General features: G+C 38.1%; 1 protein-coding gene across 1 annotated transcript in view; it reads left to right on the forward strand.

The window, feature by feature from the left end:
* The window catches only part of SSBP2 (single-stranded DNA binding protein 2), a 163861-nt gene that overhangs the window by 138337 nt on the left and 9010 nt on the right, over positions 1 to 16514 (forward strand). Inside the window, exons 10-14 of the mRNA XM_010020479.1 lie at positions 3964 to 4012; positions 5984 to 6019; positions 10145 to 10199; positions 13363 to 13433; positions 14750 to 14828. Coding sequence (XP_010018781.1) covers positions 3964 to 4012; positions 5984 to 6019; positions 10145 to 10199; positions 13363 to 13433; positions 14750 to 14828 — 290 coding nt within the window. The remainder of the gene's footprint in view (positions 1 to 3963; positions 4013 to 5983; positions 6020 to 10144; positions 10200 to 13362; positions 13434 to 14749; positions 14829 to 16514) is intronic.

A 16514-nucleotide genomic window follows, 5' to 3' on the forward strand; every position in this document is an offset into this window, starting at 1 on the left:
CCTTCCTTCCTTCCTTCCTTCCTCCCTCCCTCCCTTCCTTCATTCCTTCCTTACAGACCCTTGTCCAAAGCCCCTCTCCAGCTTTCTTGTCTGTCCCTTTAGGCACTGGAGCTGCTCTAAGGTCTCCCCTTAAGGAGCCTTCTCTTCCCCAGGCTGAACCAGCCCAGCTCGACCAGCCTGGCTCCAGAGCAGAGCTCCTCCAGCCCCCTGAGGAATGCTCATCACTGGTCTCCACTTGGACATCAGCACATCAACTGCAGTTCTTTTGAGTGCAACCATCCAGCCAATTCCTTATCCACAGAGTGGTCCATCCATCAAATTCATGTTTCTCCAGTTTAGAGACAAGGATGTCACACAGGCAGTGTCAAATGCTTTGCACAGTTCTAGCTAGATGACATCATTTGCTCTCCCCTCATCCACCAATGCTGCAGCCCCGTCATAGGTGGCCACCAGATTTGTCAGGCGCAGTTTGCCCTGAGTGAAGCCATGTTGGCTGTCACCAGTCACGCCCTTATTGTCCGTGTGCCTTTGCATAGTTTCCAGGAGGATCTGCTCCATGATCTTGCCAGGCACCAACTGGCCAGCTTTCAGTTCCTTAGGTCTTCTTTTTCTCCTTTTAAAAATGGGGGTTATGTTTCCCCTTTCTAGTCAGCAAGAAACTTCACCAAACTGCCACAGCTTCTCAGGATGGGTAGCAGCTTAGCCACTTCATCTGCCAGTTCCCTCACAACCCATGTTTGCATGTCAACTGGTCCCAAGGACTTGCACACCTTCAGGTTCCTTATATGTTCTCGAACCTGATCTCTTACAGTAGGCAGTTCTTCATTCTCCCAGTGCCTTCTGTGACTTGGGCAGTGTGGCTGGAGCTCTGAGGCAAAAAGTCATTGAATGCCTCAGCCTTCTCCATGTCCCAGGTGACCAGGTCTCCTGTTTCCTTCTGGAGAGGGCCCAAATTTTCCATAATCTTAACTTTTATCACCGGTATTCCTACAGAAGCTTTTTGAGCTGCCCTCGACATCCCTGGCTGATTGAGTTCTGTCAGGGCTTTAGCTTTCCTAACCTGATCCCTGGCTGCTCTGACTGTTTCTCTATATTCCCCCCAGGCTGCCTGTCCCTGTTTCCACCCTCTGTAGGCCTCCTTTTTATGCTGGAATTTGTCCAGGAGCTCCTTGTTCCTCCACGCAGGCTTACTGGTGTTCCTGCTTAACTTCTTTGTCAGAACACAATGCTCCTGAGCTTGGAACACATGATCCTTGAATATCAACCAGGAGTCTTGGGCCCCCCTGCCCTCTAGGACTATATCCCATGGAACCTTATAAAGCAGGTTCCTGAAGAGGCCAAAGTCTGCTCTCTTGCAGTCCAGGGCAGTGACCTTGCTGCACGCTCTTCTCACTGCCCTGAGGATCTCAAACTCGACCATCTCATGGTCGCTACAGCCAAGGCTGCCCTGGAGCATCACATTCCCAAACAGTCCCTCTTGTGTGAGGATAAGGTCCAACATACGCCCCCCTCCTCCTTGATTCCTCTGTCACTTGGAATAGGAAGTTGTCATCAACACATTCCAGGAACCTCCTGGACTGCTTGTGCTCTGCTGTGTTGACCCTCTAACAGATATTGGGGTGGTTGAAGTCCCCCATGAGCACGAGGCTTGTGAACATGAGGCTGCACCTGTTTCTCTATTGAGGGCCTCATCCTCAGTCTTCCCGGTCGGGTAGCCTGTAGCAGACCCCTACTGTAATGTCCCTTGTCCCTGCCATCCCTTTAATCCTGAACCACAAGCTCTTGGTTGGCTCGTTATCCACCCCAGGTGTAGTTCCATGCTCTCTGAAAAATAGGATCCAATAAAACAAACATGGTACATAGGAAATAAAACAACTTTTTTTGGGGGAAAAAAGGAACAGCTCATATTTCACCTTGTAATATTTAAGAATTGCTGAAAGATTGAACATTTGAATATGCTGATCACTTGACCTGAGGAGCATGAGTACTCTTGAGTCCCTTTCCTTGCTTCACCTCCCCTTTCTCCCAATGAATAAGGCAGAAAAGGTGTTCCAAAAATAAAATCAGTGGAAATAAATAAGTTTTCACTTGATTTAGTTTAGTTGATTGTTTGAGATAATTTCTTTATAATTTCATCAGTAATGTAATAAAAAAGCCAAGATACAATATTAAATCCCTCAGGCAACGTATCTACTTAATAGGTTTTAGTTTTGCAAGACTTTAAAATAGATAGAAAACTTCCTGAACTCATTAATAAAGCTTGCTTTCTGCTCTATATTTAAATCACTCTCCCATGTCTGGAAGCTGCGATGGCTAATGTTGCTTTTGTAAAGCTAATGAGGCCAAAATGCCATTTTTAAATGTGAAAGTTTTGTCATCTGCTCTGCCTCTGAGTTGTCAGGGCCTTCAAGAAGTGATTTTGCCTTATTTATAAATAACTATGAGCTCTTAATGCTCTCAGGAATAATTATGGTTATTGAGATGTTATGACTGTAAACATGGAGATTTTACCTCCCATATGGCTTGTTTCCCTCATAAGGGACTGTTAAAAGATGAAGCCTAACCATCAAACTTTTTTCTGAGCTCAGCTAAGAGTGAGAAACTTAAAATAACAGCAAGAGTTGTGAGAAGAATATGCTCTGTCTGCATGGCTCCTCCTTTTTTCTCTTCCCTGCCTTAAGTACCCCTCTGAGGTCTCCTCAGACTTATCTTTATCAAATGGCTTTTGTGCCTGTGACACACTCTTGTCCCTCCTGCTGGGGAGCTGCCATTTCATCATGAGTACACCGCTTGTGTCAAATGTAACAAGGATGTCTGAAAAGTTTGAAATTTCCGTTCTGACTGCTGTAGGATGTACTCTGTGACATCTGTAGCCTTAGTCAAGTAGCAAACCGTTTTTAGATACATTTCTAAGCATATTTAAAGAGTAGGTAAAAACTGGCATGTTTTCAACTTTTAATACATGGGATTTATTGTTATTATTATCAGGTAGAGGTTATAACAATGTGGTTTAGTGTGGCTTGTTCTTTTAAAAATACAAGTTTTCCCAGAACATATATAATGTACTACCATCACTTTCACTAATAAAATCTTGCCATACTTGCAGTATTCTAAAACTATACTGAATAAATGCATGCATCTTCAGTTCCTCAGGAAGGTACTTAATTCTAAGCAAGAGTACTGTCTGAAATGACACTTCTGGTATAGTACCTTTCTGCCTTTGTCTCTACTTTAAGCACACTTTCATGGACTGTGTGATACTTCTTCCAGATATTTTAGAAAAGGTTAACAGAGTACAAGGAAAAAACCTCCTGTGAGAACTTAAAAGAATTTGGGAACTTGGTTTTTTACCCTTTGCAGAACAACTGTGCCACGTTAACATGTTGCATATATGTAACACAGAGTTAAATTCTCTGTGAGCAGAAGGAAAACACTCCAAGAGACACACACTCGCAATGTCTTTCAAATTGTTGTTGCATTGAGAATATAAAAGGGGAATGTCTGGCACTTCCTAAATTTGCAAGTGTTTGGGACCATTGCAAAACTGCAATCTCCACTGCAGCCTCTGGCAGTGTGGCTACTGGGGAAGGACTCCTTATGGTGCCATTCTGGCAGGTCCTGTCCTTGAAAAGCAAAGAAGTATCAGAATGAGTCAGGAAATAAAGTGTCTTAAATGTGAGTGGCAGGGTTGTAACAATAAATAAATTATCTTTCATCAACTCATAAACTGATAAAAAGATAATGGTAGTGCAATGATGAGAATTTTGCTACAGCATTTTGACTTGGTGTAGTTATGGTTTATAACTACTTTGGTCATGGTTTATAACTACTTTATATATAACACTTTATTTTGAAAAAGCCATCCTTCCTTACTCTGGAAACAGACTATTTTTATTTGCTTCCTTAATATCTGGTTAGAAGATGGGGATTGTTCTGTGTCTCATCTTTCATCTTCTGTTACAGGGGTCCTGGGGGTGGTAGACCTTGGCCAAACCCAACCAATGCCAATTCTGTAAGTAAATATTTAAAATATGTTAGACATGATCTTATATTTAAGGAAGTATTTCTCATCAGTACACCAGGAAAAAGCTTCCACTGCATTGAACAAACAGGATACTGCATGCTTTATATTCCTGTAACCCTAGTGCACCCTAGTGTAGATGTAGAGCAGGTACAGCGTGGAGCACATCTGAACAGAGTGCTCGTTGACCTGCCAATATCCAGCTGTGTGCGTAATCAACAATAACTCTGGATCTTCACATCAGTTACAGCATGTCCATAACACAAAGGTTATCCTGGGGTATATTTGAAATACATTTTTGTTTCCCTTAGTGCCACTAAGATGAATTAGGTCAGTACTATCTGGCCAGCAAGATCTATGGAAGTTATAGATTGTTAAGACACAAATCAGTGTGTGCTCACATATTTTACATAACAAAAGCACATTTTTCTGCTCTAAACCTGGGAATACAGAACCACAGAGCAATTCCTTGCAAGAAATCAGCCATTTCTCTATGGTTTTTGTAAAATGAGTGCCCTCTCTTGAATTTCATGGCAACAGCTACAAAATGAGGTAGTCTAATAACACCTTGAAGGAAGTAGAGGTCAGTGAGGCATCCCACATGGACAACAATGGTCAGGATTTTCTTAAGAAAACACAAAGGTAAAGTTTTCATTCAGTGATCATACATCATTAGTATTAAAATGTGACACTTTTTAGCACTTGCAGTTGAGTAAGAGGGGTCTGGCTTAACAGACTAGCCTGGTTCTTTCTAGCCTTGTTCTCAATTTTCATTATTTAATTCTCCTAATGACAGCTGGGGGCAGAGAGGTGATTTGAAAAAAACAGCTGAAACTCTTCCACAGTTTCTTTTGCATGTACGCAACTAAAATGGACATTAGACTAGTTGAAATTCTTTAATTCTGTGAAATTAATAGAGAAATCCAGTAATAGATGTATTTGTAAAACTGAGCTGTCTGGCAAGTTGTCTACCATCATGCAAGGTGGTTATGCTACAAAATAATTTTATATTTTGTCAGTGCAGTTGCTTAATTCTTACCCCTTATAACAGTATTGGTCCATACTCTTCTAGAAAGAATAATTGCAAAGGTCATAATGAAGAAGAAAATGGTATTATTCCTAGGCAACTGGATTTCTCCAGATATCCTCTGTAACAAATACCATAATTGAATTTGAAATGAAAATAAAATACTGTCCTTAAAAAAAAAAAAAAAAAGGTGGCAAAGAAATAAAACTAATATCTTCGAGGGTGAAAGGTAAAGAAGAGTTGTTTTTCCTTTGTGATCAAGATTTTAATCAATATTAAGTATATATAAGAACATACAAATTCAGTAATGCTCCTCTTGACTTAAATACAAGTATGTGCTGCTTGATTTTATAAACCTTATAAAGTATATTAGCTTAATAACATTATAGCTTAACCTTTAACTATAGACTGCAGGTCTTTACAGACCTTACTGTGGCTCCCACAGTAAGAATAAGAAGATGGTTGTAGTAGATGCAAGAACTGGATTAGTACTAGAACACTTGTAACCTGGTATCTTTAAAAAGTGATGCTGGCTGTTAAAAATGCATGCCTCACTTATTATGAAACAATGGAGAGCAGATATGAGACCTCGGCCTACAGACATTTAAATGTGTGAATTAATGTTATTCGTATTAATTTCATTTGAGTGGCTACCAGGGCATAGTAATCTTAAATGGAAATATTTTTATTTGAAATACTGTGTATTAAGTTGGGTTTGTGTCTGCACTGATAGTTGACTTGAACATACTTATAAGGACAAGTTGTGGAAAAAAAGAGGTGTTTTTTTGACAACAGTAACGTTTTTCCATAATCCTTAACTGTGTCTTTGAAATAAATTAAACAAATACGCATAACATACAGCTGCATATAAATGTAGGTATGGATTCCATCTCACTGCAGAGGAAATTACTGGTTTGTTTCTATTGATATTATAGATACCATACTCTTCATCATCTCCTGGGAACTATGTAGTAAGTACACTCATGTGTGTTTGCTTATTAGAATGGATGTTACATTTTATTTAGGCAAAGACACAGCTGTCCAAATGTGAAGAAGAACCCTTGTGTATTGGTTGAGAACTTGAACATCTGAACTGTGCTTGGTTTTTTTTCTGCCATTTATGGTGCATATGTTGATGTTCATTAGTAGAATCATTATAAGTCTGATCAAAATTGCCCTGAATGCTGTTTTACCTCAGCGAACATTTGTATATCCAATAAAATATATTGCCTTAATAATATGGGACAAAAAAAAAAACCCCACCAGTTTCCTCAATATCACAATATTGTGTATGAGTTTCTGAACTTTTTCAGAAAAAAATTTTGAAAAATTAGAATAAGCTTTTATCTCCCTAAAGATACACAAACATGTCCTTATAGCTCACATTTAAAAGGAAATTAATATTCTTATAATTAACTTTTAAAGACTTTAAAATCCTTTTTACCTCCATAGTCTGTCTTTATTTCACAGACATTGTTTTAACTTAGTATGGATTAGTTGGAATCGTTTTTTCTTAGTCTGTACTTAAGTTGTTAAAACTTCATAATAGGCTCAGCATAGAGCTGTCATTCAAAATAATATGAAATGCTAACCCTCTCTCTGGAATTTAAGAAGTATACTTTACCTATCAACAGAATGTTTTTTGTATAGTATATGCTACTGGTTTTTGTCTCTATCCCAAGAGATTAACTTTGTTTATCCTTGTAGGCTGTTTGTTGTTGTTGTTGTAGTGTTGTACTTGGATTATTTGTACTTCTTATATACTCTTTTAAGGCATATTGTTTCTGGTTTTATTACATGCTTAGTACTGGTGTCACAGGGTAATAATAGTCCCTCATACCCTGTGACACCAATACATATATACTTGCTATGCTAGGTTTCAGTAGACCTCTCTTTTGATATTTCATGTTTTATCACTTGAAGATTAGACAACTACAGGGCATTGCCTTTAACCAGCATAGAACCTGAAGCTATTTCAGAATGTGGAAATAGCAGGTCATTCACCATGAGGACAATATTACCAGTGTTTTTTCATCTCTTTGTGCAGCTTGTAGGTTTCTCTTATGAAGAGTTCATGGATAAGCTTGTTTTCTGTAGACAAAAGCAATTTCTTTTGTTCTTCATTCAGACAATTACATGTGAAAAGGGTTATGATTCTAGTAAGTGTCCATAACTGAGGTACTAATTTTGCCATATGTTTAGTGGAAACAGTAGAAATCCGCTGATCTCCAGACTTCTAATGCAGTATTTCATAGAATTCTCTCTATTGGGAAGAGGTTTTGTTGGTTCTGCCCTTGATATTAATGATCACTTATTGTCACAAATTTTGAAGATTTTTTTTTTTTTTTATATTTGACTTCATATTCTCTTTTTTGAAAGTATGAAATCCTGAGAAACTCGGAAAGGAGACACTACAGAATATTATTTTAAGAAGCAAACCTAAGTAAAATGCAGGTTGTAGTAGCGGACTGTTGGTGTAATCACATCAAGACAGAGGTCAGCCAGGATAAATGACTTGGACAAAAGAGGGCATCACCATATTTCAGTGTACAGACAGGAAGGAGTAAGAGTAAAGAGATGATATTACTGCTTTCAGTGACAGTGATGAGACTGATGATGGAATGTTGCATCTAACTGGCAATGATGAAGGAAAATCAAAAGATAGGCAAAGATGTAAGAATGAGACAGAGAAAAATTAAAGTATTGGAGAAAAGGCTTGAGCCTTTGACCACATGTGCTTTGTGAACTGCAGCTGTACTGGTGGGAAAGGTTGCTGCCTGATCCTTGTACCCACTGTTAAGCTAAAGGGTACCTAATACTCCTTCAGGTCTGCCACTGGAGTTCCTTTAATGAGTGACCCTCTTCATCCAAAACCAGTGAAGTTGACTGAAGTATTTAATGAACCAGGTTCTCACTGAAGCACTTCAGGGGACCCAAAATAGGTGGAGGGACACTTCCAGAGGGAGCCCCAAGCAAAGCTGAGGCTGCTGCTAGCAAGGACAGTGGTGAAGTAACTGAGAAAGGGGGTCAAGGGTTGAAATCTTCTTCTGCCAGCTTAAATGCTTGTAAAGTGCATGTCTTGTCTGATGCTGAGAGAGTAGTCTTGCTTCAGAAAGGCTCACCACATTTTGGAAAAGGAAAGCATGAACTCCAGCCCTACAAACATCTAAATAAGCAAAATGGAGGTGCAGCAGCTTCCAAGAGAGCGAGTATATGGGGACAGGGTATGGGCTGGGGAGCAGCTTTTTAGCCAAAGGATTTGAGATCTGGAACTACACACTTTGAGAGCTCAATCTGCTTAGTTTATCAGACAGGTTTTGAGAAATAATTCCATTAGATATTAATATATTCTCAGGGTGAAAATAGTTTATACCAAGAAGCTTTCTGAGAGAAGAAAACATACAAACAATGAGAATAAATGCAAATTTAACATACAAAAGTTAGTACTGATCATAAGTAACTTTTCTAATAAATGGACAGTTAGTGGTTTCTACACCTATTTATGTTATGCTGAAAAAAATATATAAACCCCCAAAAAAAGTTATTTGGCTTAGTGCCCAAGTATGTGAATAAAATGTCTGAATATCTTTGTGATGCCTGAAAGGTCTTATGTGTGATCCAAGGGTTTCTTTGGAGTCTGTAGCTCTACAACAGCAATGATGGAAATTCTTGCCGAGGGCTGAGTAGACCTTTCAGACAGTTTTGCCAGGCATGGTCCTAACACATTCATTTCTGATTTCATTCTAATTTGGGAGGGGTAAAAAGCAATGTGGCTGCTGGCAATATGAAATGAAGTTGTGATTATGCCTTGATTTTTATAAGCTGATCTGTGGGTGTTGTGGTGGAGCAAGTCTTTGTTCTAGCATGCTCTATAAGATACTTGGTGACCTTGCTTAAACCCTTCCAAAATACCTCAGTGAATTATAGCAAATCTCAGCAATGTTCTTGTAAGCAGACAAGGACAACTAAACCTTTATAGTCAGTGCCACTGAAAAAGTATTCCTGTCTGGAACAGTGTTATCTGCTATTTTAAATTATAACAAAAGAGATAAAAATAATAATAGTCATAGGGAAATGAAAACAGATTTTGCTAGCAATCTGTGTATTTTTTATAATGGAAAGTCAATATTTATTGACTTCTATTGATACGGACATTTTTACCAAACTGGAATTTGGTAGTTTTTCATATTACTTAAAAATATTAGTGGATCTCAAACAGAGAAAGAAATATGCTATGGTTCTGTTCTTTGTAAGTGATTAATATAATTTGAATAATATTATTGTAGAAATTCTTAAAGAAGCTTTAAAAGCTTGTTTAACAACCAGAGCAATTTGTGTACAACTTTTAGTCGTAAACAGACTTGTAACACAGAAATACCTGAAACTAAGAAAATAGATGTTCCTTGATGGGTTGGTTTGTTTGCTTTTTTATCTTTGAGTTAGCAGTCTAGGGAAGTAATATGACTGTATCTAGCATTATTCTGACTTTTTTGATCCATTTGTTAGTACTTTGAGAAGAAATGTTGTATATAGATGTTATTTTTTGAAATTAGGATATTATACAGACAGAATTAAGATGCCAACAGCATCAAGATAGCAAGTCTGCCTGAAAAAGGTGATTCTTAAGGTGATTGGATTCTTCTGTCACCATGGGACACCTCCATGTTTTGTGCTTAGTAAACATTACTTGCTCTACCACTGACCATGAACAGAGTACAACAAAACAGAAATGCCAGCTGAAAAAACACTGGTAATGAAAATAGGTTGAGAGAATTAAATCTAATTGTCTTAGGCCCTGTTCCAAGTGTTTCTCTCATCTGACTCACAGCATGACACAAAGTTATTGACTAATGGATATTCTTGGGTCTGTATACCTACATACATCAGAAATCTGTGCAAAAGCTTGCTGACCAATTACCTTGTCTTAAACTGTGATGAAATGTTTCACTAGCTTAACAGAAAATGTGCATGGTTTTACCAATTTAACTCATGACATTCATGATACTTTTTTGTTTTTCTTTTCATTTGTACTGTGTTCATTTTTTACTGCAGTATTCTTTTCTTTTGTGCCAACTGACATCCTCTGCTCTCTCTAGGGTCCTCCAGGGGGTGGAGGGCCACCAGGAACGCCTATCATGCCTAGTCCTGCAGGTACTGAAATGCACGCCAAAATAATAAGAAATAGTTGTAAGGGGTTTTAGGAAGCATGTGAATTATTTTTCAGACTTTGATTTTGATGAAGAATCAGCTAATGATAAGTTACTGGTTTTATACTTTCTGTATGAGTTTTTTTTTGCCTGCGCTTTCACTCTTTTTCTCTCCCTGCTCTGCTGGAGACACAAAGCATTGTATCTCTGAAGTTCAGAGTAATTAATTTCTCTGGCTTTTGATCAAAATTACAGTTTCAGCAATAGCAATTTAAAAACGAAAGAAGAGACACAGTCTTTATTTGCCTTTACTCATATTCTTTAGGACGGTTCCACCAGCTTGGAAATCAGGGGATTTCTGAGTCTGGTGAAATATGCTATGAGATAGACTTGTCCAACACACGGCTCTTGAGTGATGTGCTGCATCCTGCAGCTATGTCATCTGACTGACAGGAGGGTCGTGATGGGTAGGTTGCTCTCCTATGTCTTGCAATGGAGGAGTAAGGCCCCAGGGGAGCCATCATCATGTCCTACCAGTGATCTATTCCCAGAACTTCAACTTCCCTGCTTTTTCCCCTAAGTGAATGGTCTGTATCTTGCAGCTCGGACCACGTGGAGATTTTGGCCATGCAAAAAATTGGCCACATTCTGACCAAGGCTTGAGGAAATGAGGAGGATAGGAGGACTTGGGATGGCTAGCTAGGTTCTCAAGGTGGTCTTATTAGGTGGTCATCTAGATGTAAGTATTTCCCTCCATCACTGTTGTGCAAAGATTCTGATACGAAGGTGGAACTGCAGGATGTGAGGATGCTGTCCTCCCCCCTGGACAGAATCCTGCTAAACTGCAACATACAATTGCATCTTGTGTAACCCAGTACTCAATAGCTACTCCTTCTGGCCTGTATCTGTCTTTGTAACTCACTTTCACCAGCTAAGAGGTCCCCTGTTCACCTCAGTGATGTTACAGCATCCTCAGACCTTATATCACACATATTCTTGCTGTCCTCTACAGCACAAGAGGGTAGGGAATTTTCTTAAGTGGCTATGAAAACTTCTTTCAGCAGTGTAGTATCTTCATTAAATACAATTACAGGGCTTTAGAAAAATGCAACCTAAGATGAAGTATAGAGTTCCTTGTTCATATCATTAGTGAAAAAGATAATTAGTGCAAGCTGACATTTAAAAGTCAGAGTCCCTTTTAACATAAAACAAGGTTACGGACAGCCTGCACTTTCAAACATCCTCAGCACTGCAGTTATGGCACATATTAGGCTGTCTGCAACTCAAATGAAGCTTCTGCTGATAGTTTTTCTCATTTTCAGTCAGAGACTCTTAGATGTTTTGAGGTTCTTCTTTCTGAAGTATGAAAACACTTAGAAATTCACCACAATTTTGCAAGGGTATTTATTTACTTGTCTCTGAGACAAACCAGCTCCAAGGGTTCTCATGGCCCAACCAGCCCATATGTATTTATACATGAGCCAGCAGAACACAGGGAAATATGGGCAGGTGTGTTGCAAAAGGATCTGGTGATGGAAGAACTTTTTGCCTACCTCAATGAACTTTTTATAACTTTTTATAACTTTTTTATAACTTTTTATATGCCAATTTTACTTCGAGAATTTAAGGCTAAAAGCTTTTTGTCCCACCCCCACTTCTGCAAACAGCGTATTTAAATGTTCTAGTGATACATAGTGCTCTGTATATACTGGAATTATTTATTCACCAAGGTGAATTAATGCTTAGAAAACTGTCTGAGAAAGGTTAAAAAATAGACAAAAACATTGATTTTAACTTCCCAGAGTATATACAAATACATCCTTGCAGGAGGTCAGGCCTCATTCCCTGTTTCAACACATTTCAATGGGCTCAGCTTTCTTGCTTATACAACTTTTAACTCACAAATTCCTCCACAACCTTCTCATGGAAAAGGAATTACAGCTCAGCAGTGGATTTTAGTTTTTTTGTATTAGTAATCTCAAAACTCTGGTTCAAATAGGCGGAATGGCCTTTTGGAGGATCCGGGTGCAGAGTACTAAGCTATTCTTTATTCTTTTCGCAGATGCTATAGTGGTGCTGGTTTTTCAGAGTTCCCTGTATTTCTTTAAATCATGCTGTCCCCTTAAGGATGTATTTAGACTTTCCTTAGGTCATTCTCCTCTCAGTAAACCTTTCCATTACATGACCTGTCTCTTGTGAAGTTCCTGTGGGAAAGGTTTTGCCTAATTTGTCTACTATCATCTGCTGCAGTTTTTGCCTTCTCTTTCATGCAGATATTGATGAAAAGTGTTAAGACTTCATGTGTGTGTTAGCACTGGGGATAAGCTGGAGATCAGAATGAGTAACCTGTGTCTACTAATGGTTCTTAAGTTCAACCACACAGTTAACTGGGTTGTCTCCTGCATTTCTACTCTGGAGTTGCTCCATCTGAAAGTTCATATGCATTTATTTCAGAAGAAGGATTGAGATGCAATATAGCTGTGTCAGCATCTGGCAAGGGCAAGTGAAACTCTTGGCAGAACTTAGTTGCTTAAGCACCATCCTGTGCCAGGATGGTTTTGTTGGTTTTGGACTTAAAGAGTTTTTTTGAAGCATTGGACCACACTGTACCATTAAGATACATCAAAGCTGACCTTGGAGTCAGGATCTTTGCACAATGTTCCACTGAATGGTTAGATATATCCAAAATCAAATAGACTGAGATGGATGAGAATAAAAATTTTTCTTATGCTATCATAACTTGAAGTCTGTATAATAAGAAACTACTTAGCATTTATTACAGATGGAAAACAAATTGCAGGAAGTATTGATAAGAAACTCCTGTTCTATAGAGAGAATTAAAGATGTGTGAAGTAATTCAGAACTCCAGGAAAAAGGGGTTTATGGAATTAAATAGTTATAGATACTTGGTGATTTATAAACCTTCTAACAGTCATGCATAAAACTAGAGTCTAGACGTAGTCACTTAGAGACCATTGCAATTATTTCTTTTCATAGCTCTGTTGTGTGGTAGCAGTAGATAGAAAGAGAATGAAATCTATTATATTGTCACTGTGTATCAGTGATTCAGGCACAGAAATAATATGAACAAAATGACAGGATATGTATTAGGTGAGTAGTTTTACTGAAAGGTACATATTAGCGCTTAAAATAATCTCTTATTACAGATTCAACCAACTCTGGAGACAACATGTACACTTTAATGAATGCAGTACCACCTGGACCCAACAGACCTAATGTAAATATGAATCTAGTTATACACTTCTTTGAATTATGCAGCCTTCTTTTTCTTTTTTTTTTTTTTTAAAAAAAAATCCAAACACTACGTTTCCATACCGGTAATACTAAGTTTATCATTTTTATGGGTGACACTTCAATTGCTTCCCCCCACCATGTACTTTTTAATGTTTCCCAAATCATGTCAATACATGCAACATAAAGATTGGAGCATATTTTCTTCTACATAGAAAAGACCTTAGAAACTGTGCATGTAGATTTTGGGGATGTCTGTGGTGCAGTAGACTTTGGTGGTGGTAGGACATCATCCTGGGAGATGCCAGTAAGCATTAGTTTCAACAGGATTCAAACTTTTTTCCAAAAAAAAATATCCTTGAAAAGGGAGGAGAAAATTGCCGAGTGACCCAGTATTATGTTGCCCTGCTGTTCTGTTAAAGAGGACAAAATTAATGCCCCTGAGAAGAAACCAGCTTCCCTCTTTATCTAAATGGGATGTTAAGAATGAAACCTATTGATAACATTTAAATATTTTGCTAATGAACTAGATAACTTCTGACTATTTTAGCCTAAATTTCAGCAATTCTAGTGCTTACAAAAATCTGGATTCTCAGGTAGAACTTGAATCTTTTTTGATCTTTCTGTATGGCTTCAGTTTGATTGTATTTCTCTTGATTACAACCATATTTCATTTAGTCATGATCCACATGATGAGTTCTTTGAAGAAGAAAAAAAAAACAGTCAGTAGAAACTAAAAATACAGCTATTTAGATATTGCTGAATCATAATGCAACGTATTCTATTTTATTTTCTATAATGTTAATGTCATTAAGTACTTGAAGAACAGAATTTAAGATTAATATCTGAAATTGGCCAGAAACTCCACAAAGGTAATGCAGAGTAGTCCAGCTGTCAGCACGTATAAGGTGGGGCTTGAAAACTGTTAATTAATCACTTAGTTCATTGAAGGGAATCATAAAAGTTTCCTGTAACCCCTATGAGAGTAGAGTTAGGTTAGCACTAGCAGGTTTGAAAGTAATACCCAAGGTGTTGAAGTAAATAATAAATTATTCCTAAGTTATATTCCAGCCTACAGAGAGGTGATAGTTTTATGAAGGTATCATTAGAAAAAGTGAAAAAAAGCAATAATGTTTTTGCAGTCTTCACGTGAAATACTTTAATGTGACTTGTGCATTCAGACATAAGACTGTGCATTTTTCTTTTACTTCCCCCCCCCCCCGACAAATATTTTCTTTTTATTAGATTATCTACAAAAAATTGTACAGTAATACCAGTTTTTAATGTCTGGTCGTTTTATAGTTTCCAATGGGGCCAGGGTCAGATGGACCTATGAGTGGACTGGGTGGAATGGATTCACATCATATGAATGGATCACTAGGTAATGATAGTAAATATTACATGCATTGCGAATTTTATATGACTAGTGCCATTTTCTGTGACTTGTTCTCTCAATTATGTGGAAGACTGTATGTAAAAATCTTTTAAAACCTTTTTTAAAACCTTTTTTAAAAGCTGAATATACATCAATCAGAAGTATTAAGATACTCTTTTAATGAGTTGGCACCTCTGGAAGAAAAATACTGTGTTTTATTTATATCAGAGAGTATAGTTTTGATGCACTTAATGAAAAGCAGTCTGAAATCATACCATCACAGTAACTTAGATGTGAAGGCTTAAGAACTGGTTTTATTTACCTCTATTCCTCTTTGAAAATCTTGGGGAGGTGTCATTGTGAAATGCTGATGCACGTTCTTATCAATTACCTGGAAGTAAGTTACTACATATTTTGATGTATGTGTTAAGATGGTTTTATTCCAACATTTAGATATCCTCATTTGTTCCATACTTAGCCATATGTCTGTTAAGTGTGAGGATTATTACTCTGTACCCACTAACAGCTTCAGACAGTTGCAAATTTTAATGCATCCAAAAGAACATGAGTTCTGGTCAGGGCATGCAGAAGCAGGGGGAACTGCTCGGCTTTTGGCACTGTGATTTTTGAAGGACTTGTATCTAGGGGAGAAGCCTTGCACAGCTGTGCAAAATATACATTGTTTTCTCTCCTAACTATCCTAGCAAACTCTTTGCTGGAAGCATGATAGATGTTTGAAAGGGATTTTAAGAAGCAGGCTACAGCTAAATAAATTGCACTTACGCCTTCCTCTTCCATGCCTGCAAGGTAAATAAATACTTTGGTTTTATTTCTTCTCATACCCTAGCACCAGGCTACTAGCTCTGAATAGAGTCCTTGTGTTGTACTCTTCACTTCCGTCTGCACCAAGGGGTGCCAGTCATGCAGGCAACAGGGTGGAACTTCAGGCTGTAAAGATCTTTAGATTTTCTTCTTTTATCCCCCTGGATCACCTGCAAGGTTCTCGTGTGCCTCCCACAAGGGGCACCAGCAAAACCCTGCTGAGCAGTGTTTATCTGTATGGGGAGAAACCCAGGCAAGCTAAACAGAGGTTAGGCAGGCAGAAGCCAAGCTGCTTGCTGTTATCCCCAAAGAAAAGCTTTGTCACCTTCCCAGCACAGACATGGACCCACCCAAACTCCACATGGTGTAAGTCCATACTACCATGGTAGGTGGAGATGTCACTCACAGCCCAAAAGCTGGAGGTTATGAGACAGGAAATACAAACTGGTAGGACAAAGGGAGAAATCTGAAGAGGCTATGGCAGGATGAGAAAAAAACAGCCATCAAACCTTATTTATCAGACATGTTCTGAACAATTAAAATTCAGCAGTATGCGTCTGTCTCCTAATAGAATTCTTTTTTTTTTTCTAGGAAAGCATGTCCCCGAAATTCCTAGATTAATTTGCATAAGGACACCTGGTGATTTTACAGCCTTTTTTTATATATTACAATCCTAACATTGGTTGTTGCTTTAATTAATAATGATGCATGTTACATTCAAAGAAATTAAAAAATGTGTAAAAGGTAATAGCATCTTTTTCTGTCACATTGTACAGCCTGAGAATTATTTCTTGGCTAAAAGAAAATAAATTGAAACACTTACAGAAGGATTTTACATGCATCTAAGCATTTTAGTTATTTTCTCTAGGG

This window comes from Nestor notabilis, unplaced genomic scaffold (assembly GCF_000696875.1).
Source record: "Nestor notabilis isolate BGI_N333 unplaced genomic scaffold, ASM69687v1 scaffold9888, whole genome shotgun sequence".
Lineage (NCBI taxonomy): Eukaryota > Metazoa > Chordata > Aves > Psittaciformes > Psittacidae > Nestor > Nestor notabilis.